This window comes from Montipora foliosa, chromosome 2, assembly GCF_036669935.1.
Source record: "Montipora foliosa isolate CH-2021 chromosome 2, ASM3666993v2, whole genome shotgun sequence".
Classification (NCBI taxonomy): Eukaryota; Metazoa; Cnidaria; class Anthozoa; order Scleractinia; family Acroporidae; genus Montipora; species Montipora foliosa.
In genome coordinates, this window is record NC_090870.1 from 59,211,646 (window position 1) to 59,221,645 (window position 10,000).

A 10,000-nucleotide genomic window follows, 5' to 3' on the forward strand; every position below is an offset into this window, starting at 1 on the left:
AAATGCCGCAATCGCTATTACAAAACGCCGCGTAAGAAAATATGTCGTTATAGCAAAATGCCCCAGAACAAGCCATCACTTCTTCTTCTTCTTCTTCTTCTTCTTCTTCTTCTTCTTCTTCTTCTTCTTCTTCTTCTTCTTCTTCTTCTTCTTCTTCTTCTTCTTCTTCTTCTTCTTCTTCTTCTTCTTCTTCTTCTTCTCATAATGCCGCAACCACTATTACAAAACGCGTTACAAAATGCGTCGTTATTGTCAAATGCAGCAGAACAATCTATCACTTCTCGTGAAGTTCCGTTCAATTGATCAAAACCCGCGAAGGGTAAGTTCTCCTCGATTGTCAACACCAAAACTTCACATCTTTAAGTACAAAGGTTTTATGCGAACAATATCTCAGTCTTTACCCTAGTTAAAGAGAAAAGTAAAATTTGTACTCACGGTGTTAAAGACCACCCCGGTCTTAGCATATCTCATGGTCACCAGACACGAAGGAGATAAGAATATTTCAAACCAGTAGACACTGCACAAGTCCTTGCAATCCCTTTGTGTCCACAGGAAACTAATTGCACTATAGTGAAACTGAGTCCATACAGTCCGATTAAAGGTTTTAAAATTGTATCTCAGACTCATTCGACATTGACACTCTTTTTTCATCTCACTGTCTTTTTGTAAAACCGGGGGCAAAGAGATAATTTTTTAGAACTGAATTAATTTTAATCCAGTGCTCTACTAGCTCTGATCTCTTCCAAGCTGATTTGAAAATCACCTTTTGCTTAAAAAATTTCTTCCCTGGTTTCAAAATTTATCATTCGACTAAGTTGATTGGCTGGGAAACTACTGATTTGTAAGTAATGAATCTAAGATACATTCATTGCACGACCAAAGGGAGAGATGCCTTCGTAACCACGATACCAATTAGTTTATTTATTCCCGTTTGCTATTACTGTGTTGAGTTTCTGATATGGGAAAAATTATCCCTTGCGGCAAGCGACCAATCACAAAACTATTCTGAGCAGTTTCCATGTCTTTGATTCAAGTTTTTCCATTTTTCTTGAGTGTCTTGCAAAGATTTAACACCGTCGATTTAGCGTCGTGCTAGCGACAACGTGACATTGTACTCGCTCTGGTATTTTCGTCTGCGAGTTTCCGGTTCAAAATGTCAAGATTAAGACCGTCTGAGCTCCTAAAATGATGTTACACTGTACTATGTGCAAACATAGTTAGTAGAGGTCCCCTCTACTAACCATGGTGCAAATTTGTCAGGGACAAGTTTTTGGTCTAAGTGTACCAATAAAGTTACAGCGAGATATACAGTCGCATCCTTATCTAAAATTTCCTCTTCCATCGAAGGTCTCATACCAAAAAGGTGGTTTTCGAATTTGCAGGATTTGAAGATATTTAAACTCTTCAAAAGGTTCCTTTGAAGTCAATTTTAATACCAGCTGACGTGATTCTTCTGATGACTCAAGAATAACGTTTTGCATCCTCTCTGACACAAAATCCGAAACACTCGGTACAGTTAATGTTTCGCGGACTGATTGTCGCCAAAAATTTAAGTTACGAACTTGAAAACTCAGCTGTATGTACTTGGCAGCAATTGCTTGCCAGTCGCAGTTCAACTTGGAGTCGTAATTGTGCAATGCAAAGTTCATCTTCGTTAAAACGCGTGGTAGCCTTCCTTGCAGAGGCATGAACGATTTAACCTCGTCCGAGTGCTCAATGAGCAAATCAAAACTTTGTTTGTAGTCACGATAGTAGCTGTGAACTGCAGTCTCGAGATCCACCCTATGGAATCTAGAACAGATGTCATCAACAATGCGCTCTGTCTTTTCGCACGGTACTTCTGCACGAGGTCGGGTTGCAGTGTGTAGAAGGTCCTTCAATCTTGCTATCTCGTTGCCCAGGAAATTTATGAAGTTATTTCGAATATTTAAGAAGGTAGATTTAATGCTCAGCTTTTTACCAAGGATAAAAACCACAAATGAGATATGAGGCAATTCAGTCGTCTTAATTTCAAGAGGACATTCTTCTCTGCAATCAGAACATTTTTCCACCTTCTTTTGGTAATCATTGTGAACTTTATCGATCTCGTCACAGGTCCGAAAGAGGTCCCCGTTGCTTGTTTTATACTGTCGACATTCCTCTTGTCCACATTTCTCTCGCAAAGACATTATTTCATCGTCACTTAGCTCAAGGGAAAGAGGACTTGGGCTCTTTCCAAAAAAAACATTGGTGATGAGAAAGTACTCCGCTTCCAGTGTCGGGTATTGGAGAGTTCCACCAAAGCTCTTTATCACGTCGACGACTTTGCACCATGGACCATAGCCCTCACAAGAGTCCCCTCCCATGAACTTTGCCAAATACATGGGCGTGATACCATGTTTGTTCGGGCAATTTACATTAATACCTGTAGCTCTCTTACTGGAAAGCAAGTGTGCGATGAATTGCCACATGCCCCGGATAGCGGCCACGTGGTACAGAGTCAGATCTGAACGACTTTCATTGCAACCCACATCAAAAACTTCGCTTTTTAGACCATGATCCAATATTTCTGATGCTGTCAGCGACGCCATTTCCACTTCAAGAGATGTCAGTACACTCACTCTCTCAAAATTTAGATAAGGTCTGTATTTCACAGCATACAGTACGGAAAGCCACAATGGAGTAAATCCGTTTTCCGATTCTAAAGAATAGTTTGCTCCCCAGGAGATGAATTTCCGAATGGCGACCACATTTGCCCCCTGAGCGGCTCTGTGAAAGGCGTTAAAACCCTCTTCGTCGAAACATTCATCGATGACCTTAGTTCCACTTGGGTGTGATAGAATCGCTCTAGTCAATGGACCATCTCCTATTCGTAACGTTTCCTCGATTCCTTGGCTGTTATTTCGTTCTTCATATATGTCGAGAAAATAGTCGAAAATTGCATTGTCGGTCTTCAAATAGCTCTCCCAGTTGTTTGCCCCCATAACGAACTGATAAACGTAATGTAAGTAATGTAGCTTATGATATGAAGCCAGGTGTAGCACTGATATTTCAAAGGGATCTTCACAGATTATTTCCACCCTTACGTTGTGTTTCACGAGAACCTTGGACATGTGCCGACCACCGGTACGAAGATACACCAGCAATGGACTTAATCCGGACTTAGAATCATAACAGTTTACATTTAAGCCCGCTTTTAACATAGCGTTCATCATGTGAACCATTCTATACCCAACAGCACTTACCAAAGTTGAACAATCTAATTTCGTGAACATGGATGTTAACGTTTTCGTGATTACTCTTTCAAAAGGCTTTGGAGTTAAAGATGGCTCATTTAAAGGTGAGGTAACGCGTTTTATAATTGCTTCACTAAAAATGACATCCAGAGCAAAAGCCAGCGGGTTTAAAGATAATACGAAAGAGAAACCACTACCAGTATTAGTTCCCAGTAAAGTGGACGATGCATTGGTTTTTCCCTCTAGTTTGTCAAAAAACGTTTCATTTCTACTATCTTCTATCCCTAAAAAGGACATCGATCCATCCTTTGTAATAGACGTTTTTATGAGCTCTACCAATGAGTCCATCCAGAGATATTGTAGATTTATCTTGTTCATGGTATCCATAATTTGATTTGGCGCACTTGCATCTTTCTCAATCCAATCTTTTGGGTTGTTTACATACCAATCAGCGAAGTACCCAAATCCACTAACATTCGCGTCTTTCACAGAATAATGCAATGCTGACATTCCTTCATTATCAATAGCTAAGTGATTGCATCCAAGTTTAAACAAAGGACGGATAGCGCCTTTCGCAAAACACGCCGCTGCACTATGAAGAGGTGTGGACCCATTTAAGCTTTTGGCATTGATATCTGCTCCTTTTTCCACTAAAAGAAACAGGATTGCTGACATACCATGACACGAAGCTATATGAAGAGGTGTAGATCCATAACAGTCCCCCATATTGAGGTCAGCTCCGTACTTTACCAGAAGTTCGGCAACACTCTGATAACCATACTTTCCAGCAAAATGTAAGGGAGTAAATCCACAAGGACAACCGTCTTCTTGTGGTGTTTCAGGCACAAGAGTTCGATGGTGCAGCAGGGGTGACGATACTTCAGAGTTGCATTGGACGGAGGCAGTGGCTCCACATTTCAATAAGGCCTTCAAGGAGTTATATTTATTTAAATACACTGCCTCATGTTGAGGGTTCCTGCCGGCAGAATTCTTGCAGTTAACAGCATTTTGGTCTTCCTCTAACAATGCTTCGATTACAGACAAATGTTCTCGAGTCACTGCCGCATGAAGTGCGGTTTCACAGGAATGAAGATAAAGATTATCGTGGACGTATATTTTAGTGGCATTCAATTCCTCGTCGTCCACAGTTACAGGCAAAAGGCGAGAAGTACCATTGATACAAGTGTCCTTTACGCCTTCTTTTAAAAGATACTTCACAACAAGTGCGTGTCCGTTGGAAGCGGAATGATGCAATGAAAGACCATCTGGAATACCACCAGCATTCCTGAGCATCACAACGACGTCACGATGGCCATTTTCTGCTGCCAGCTGGATTGCAGTATTGTTGGAACCAGACGTTTTAGATATGCTGATTTTCTGTTGAAGAAGAAATTTGACAACATCGAGGTTGCCTTCTTGAGCGGCCGTATGCAGTAAGGAATAGCCACACTTCCTCCTTTTACATTCCTTGACTGGATCTACAGAGTGAGACGCAATTTCAGCATCAAGGTATGCAGTTGTGTGATGAAGGTTAGCTCCTCTATCAAACAGAGCGAACAAGTTACCAACTTGTCCGGCGGTGGCAGCTATGAAGGAAGGCGTACGTTCATTGTTATCTAAACAGTCAACGTTAAAGAAGTGTTGCAGCAAGAGCTTTGTGACATTAGTATTACGCAAACTGGCACCGAGGTGAAGTGCCGTTGTTTGACTCCAGGTTTCAGTGGAGTTAATGTTTCCTGAAGGCAGTGAAAGATATTGCTTCACCAGAACTTTATCCAAACCTCCCTCTACGACATGACTTGCAAGATGAGACGCTTCATAGGGATTTAACATACTTCCTGCTGCCACTTTGAGGTAATATTTTGCCAGGCGGTTATGACCATTTTTTTTTTTAATATAGTAGACCTTTCCTTTGTTGGTATCACTGGTAAGCCATTCAGATAAAGAAGCATGATGAATTCTAAGGTCTCCCTCTGACCCATGCAACAAGAAGATGGATACCTGGTCAAGTTTTGGCATGAACTCATACTCCAGATCTAAGGTTGGATTCTCGAGTCTGAACAGAGAGTGCATTTCTTGAATGTTAAGAGGTGTGTACGCTGCAACCAAGACTTCTAAAATCTCCCTCAGTGAGCGAAACGATTCCAAAGATGAAAACTTTCTTTCAAAGTACAACTGATATGTGCTCTCAAGTGACTTTGGAAATGTTTCCCAATCGATCTTTTCCGCTGAAGTAAGCCACAAGTCGAGCATGACCTTAACATACAGAAAGTTACCGTGAGCCTTTTTAGCAAGGTTGGAAACAAGGACCTGAGACGGTGCATCATTATCAAGGATAGAAAAGGAAGTTTTAAACCTTTCCACCAAGGACTCAGTCAACGAAAACACTTTAAGGGTAAGATATGTGTCAATATCTTCAAGATTTTCTTTACTGTCGGATCGCAGCTCTAGCCTATGAAAGCCTTCTAGACCTGCGACAATAGAGCTCATGTTTCGAGAGCTAACAATAAGTTTCAACCACTTTGGAAGTCGACGAGCCTTAAATTTGAGAATATTCACAACATCTGCCTTGTCACTGGAACATTCATCCAAAGCATCTACTACAATGTACCACGGAGTTTTCGGTTGCGCTTGAAACTGTTTTAAAGGTCCAACGATTGCGTGCTCAAAGCACCACTCGGAGCCTTGAGAACACTCCTGATAAAGTACTCTACGGACAAACGAATCGCTCAAAATTCTTTGACGGTATTCACCGAGTTTCCAAGCGATCATGTTCGCCAAGTTTCGAACAAACGTGACTCCATCCTGGGTTTTCTTGTCGAAATGCATGCAAAAATGATGTGCGAGTATTCTGCTGTGAACAACTGGGCTGGATGTTTTGGAGCAGAGTAACTGACTTAAAAAAGCAGATTTACCCGAACCTGGCGTTCCAGTTATAAAAACGCCCCGTGCGTCAGTGCCCTCTAAAACACTTTCCATTTCTTGGTAAAGCCACTGACGTCCAGTGAACTCCTCTCTGGATGACTTGATGAAATCTGTAAAGTCAAAGAACTTCAGATTCCATGGATCATCATACACCGGCATGGTACAGCCTTTGAAATGACCAAAACAAAAATTAAATGAATATTAACCAATTAACCTGATAGAAACGCACATTTAGGTAAATAATTTAAGGTTAAATTAAGTTGTTGTTTCTTTATGTAACTGCTTCGCCTTCGTGGAAGAAACCTTTTTGCAATTGGCCCTCATGCAAAATGAGATTCTTCCATTGTGACACTTAGATAAGGTCAAGTGAAGCTATGATCCTCGCAGTTGTGTCACGGGTTCAAAAACCGTTGAGGTCCTGAATTTTTCAGGCTAATCTACGCAATCGCTAAAATTGCGTTCATAAATGCGAGGATCATAGCTTTTTTGATTTCATATCCGCAGTTAAATATATGATTCATTTCATATATCATTTCGTTCGTTACTTAGATAAGATGTTGCTTAGGTGTCACTTGCAATCGACACTGCTATTAAAACAGAATCGACCCACGTTCATGACGACGCTGCTAAAACGTGTTGTATTTGTTTTTCAAAGTGACAATAATTTGGTATCAAGTAAGACATACATTCAGAGTTTAAAACCTGGAAAGGTAACAAGGCGAGAACGAATTGGCGTAATTAAGGAACGGGTCCTTCCTTGCACAGCCTGGTGCTCCAAAGTTGTAAGTAGTGACGATGGGATCTCACCTAACTGGACAGGGGGCACGTGACTAAAAGAGGAGATCTTTCAGGGCCTTTGCGAGTGTTTGCAATGAATCTGACCCAATCTACGAAATCAGAGAAATAGCTGGACTTGATGGTTTCCAGGGTTCGTACACATTTTCAGACCAAACATTCAAGGACTTTTCAAGGACTTTCAAGGGCCATATTTGGAAATTTCAAGGACTTCTTTTTTACGTCGAAGAATTTACCCATGGAAATAGTCTGACAGTAGAATTCTTGCTCATTTTCCATAACGTACATTCGTAAAAATAATGCAAAGGCACTGGTAACCATTCTCGACCCCACAGCTCATCGCGTTTGTATGACATGACTTGAGTACCTGATTATTTCTACTGAAGTTTTCAAAGATCAAAGATGCGGGTCAGAAAAAATACAAGGACTTTCAAGGACCAGGAAAGAAGAACAGAAATTTTCAAAGACCTTCAAGGCCTTGAAAATGTACTCTCAAAATTCAAGGGTTTTCAAGCGTTTTCAAGACGCGGACGAACCCTGGGTTTCCTTAAATCGGTGGATAGTCGGTGTCACATTTTGGACAGTAAGAGTTTACTGACGTTGACCGAAGCCACCCCTGTCCCCCCCCCCCCCCCAACCCTCCCCCACCCCCTACTTATGTCCAGGTTTGTACGCAGCTGCAAAAATTGCAATTTTTCACAAAAATCGTAAAAGCTGAAAAGAACACAAGTCCCCAACCAGGACTGTCGATTTTTGCGATTTTCGCAAGATTTGCGAAAAGTAGCAAAAATCGTAAATGGTGAAAAGAAGAAGACAAGTCCCAAACTTGGACTCGCGCATTTTTTTTTTCAGAGTGCGAAATTTGCGAATTTACCGTAAAATCGCCAAATTCTTAAAAGGTGAAAAGAGGAATGACGGAAGTCCCCGACAAGAATCACGATTTGTGGAGATCTCTAACATATCGCATTTAACTATATAATGCATAGGCACTGCATGTACTTCTGTACTGGACCCGTTCAAAGGCAGCAGGCTACAAACTATACAGCTACTACATGTTAATTGACGGTATAAAATCTTCATACAAGAAGCTCCAAGTGCTACGCTCTTTTCACAGGGAATCAAAAGTTGGGAAATTTCTTCCACTGGAGATAACATAGGGCTTCAATAAGTCACAATAGAACTGTAAAGAGATAAGGTTGTAAAAGGTCCCACAAGAATCCACATTTTCGTGATGTTGGCGCATATATTGTATAATATAAAGTCCGCACAATAGAGATGTCAAGAATGAGCTTGATGTGCATATCAACTGGACTCGTTCTATATGCAACTGCATGCAAACTACAATATCATAGAAGTTCATTTTCCTTTTTTAATGTTTTCACTTTTCAGGGGTAATACAGATTACCAAACTTGAGTATCATCAGTAATTCACTGAAGAAAATCTTCATGACAGATCTTTGGAATTTTTCGCAAAAATCGCGAGTCTTGTCGTCGGGAACTTGTCTTCTCTGTCGCAAAATTCGCAATTTTCGCAATTGCGTGCAGATTCCCCACACCCCCACCCCCTCCCACTCCCACCCTATCTTCTTTCCCTATATGGGTTTTTCACTTACCGTCCTTAAGTGAAGAGTCATCTAAAACGAGGTAACAGTGGAAAAGCAGCAATAACATCAACCATCTAACAACACTTTTCTTCCTTACACCTTTCACGTTTCCTGACAGGTTCCAAAATACATCTCCAAGCACGAGAAACATTGTATTCAACAAAATATCAGCTATATGCCTTAAAGGATTCGGATTCATTCTTTCCAATTCTTTCTTAATGATTTCTTGCTCGTGTTTGAGTTCAGTTTGCAGTTCTTTGAATTCCGCCAACACTTTTGCCTCCATGCTGTGCAGATCCGAAATACTTTTGAGTTTAACAATTTCCTTGAGGGCGTTCTGAGCATCAGGTTCGTGGGCTAAGTTGGGATCCCTCAGAAGATTTTCAATTGCGTTAAAAGCCATTTTCTTGTCAGCATCGCTCAATTCTAGTGAGGTCGCGTGTGCCCACTTTTTATTACGGATCTCTCGAACATCCTGGACCAAGTGTGGTGGAACGGCGAAGTGTGTGCACCAGAATATAAGGTTCAACATAGAAGTGATGTCCATGTCTTCCGCGCTCGTCACGGCATGCCCTCCCAAATCAGGAAGGTAGAGTTTAGCTATCTCCCACGGGCCCAAGGCAGGATCAAGCCACTTGCTGGAATCACTTTGCTTCCAATTTGGTTTGTTTTTGTCATGATAGGCTTGAAGAGTTTTGGCCCAGTCACATTTCACCATGTCGTGATACTGGTTTGGTCTTCTCTTCGCGACAAAGCCACAGGTGCAAGGTGCAACAACATGTGCCAAGCTTGTAGTGACATTCTTATAAAAAGTCTCTGTTTCTCTCTTGATGAATGATTGGAGACCATGACGAAGTTCTGTTGTTAAGGCATGACCGAGAGCAAGCCAATTTCTGTACTCAGGCTTAACCAGTTGGGCACGTGTTCCCGCCGAAGAGCTGGAAGAGGTCATTTCCTTAATTAACTACAAAAAAGCAATAAACAATATTCAATTCTTACTTGCGTCTACCTTTAACAGCACATCTTGATTTTCTATTGTAACCTACTGACCTCCGCCCATTTTTGTTTTAATTATGGTTTTGGCTTCTCGTTTAACTGAAATTACTTTACTGCGTTTGTGGTTGTTTTGTTAATATAATTGTTGTTGTTTGTTTGTTTGTTTCGTTTCAAACAATATTCAAAATTGCTTGGAACTTGAAATAATAGGGTTAAAGGCCCTATAGCGCTTAAACTTTTCTTCCACAATGACATCAGAAACAAACATCTTTCGCAAAACGCGCTGTCAGTTATGATCAAGTAAACTCGATCACGATTCACGTAAGGCACAGAACAATACCCTCGAAAAAGGTTTCAGTCGCTCCCTTTTCACGTTGAGCACCGCATACTCGTCGCCAGCTTAATGGTTTTTTTTCTCACTCTTTCTCTTCTTCCCTCCTTGTGCGACGAATTTAAAAATATATG

The 10,000-nt window shown here is 41.1% G+C and overlaps 1 protein-coding gene across 2 annotated transcripts in view; it reads right to left on the bottom strand.

Annotated features, from left to right (window-relative positions):
• Nucleotides 1-10,000, bottom strand: part of LOC137993706 (uncharacterized) — a 16,271-nt gene that overhangs the window by 1,171 nt on the left and 5,100 nt on the right. For both annotated transcript variants that reach the window (XM_068839684.1, XM_068839683.1), the window contains exons 2-3: nt 8,549-9,503; nt 1-6,307 (exon numbers count right to left, since the gene is read on the bottom strand). The exon at nt 1-6,307 is cut by the window's left edge and continues 1,171 nt beyond it. In XM_068839684.1, the coding sequence (XP_068695785.1) occupies nt 1,320-6,307; nt 8,549-9,491 (5,931 nt within the window). In that variant the 5' untranslated portion in view covers nt 9,492-9,503 and the 3' untranslated portion in view covers nt 1-1,319. The remainder of the gene's footprint in view (nt 6,308-8,548; nt 9,504-10,000) is intronic.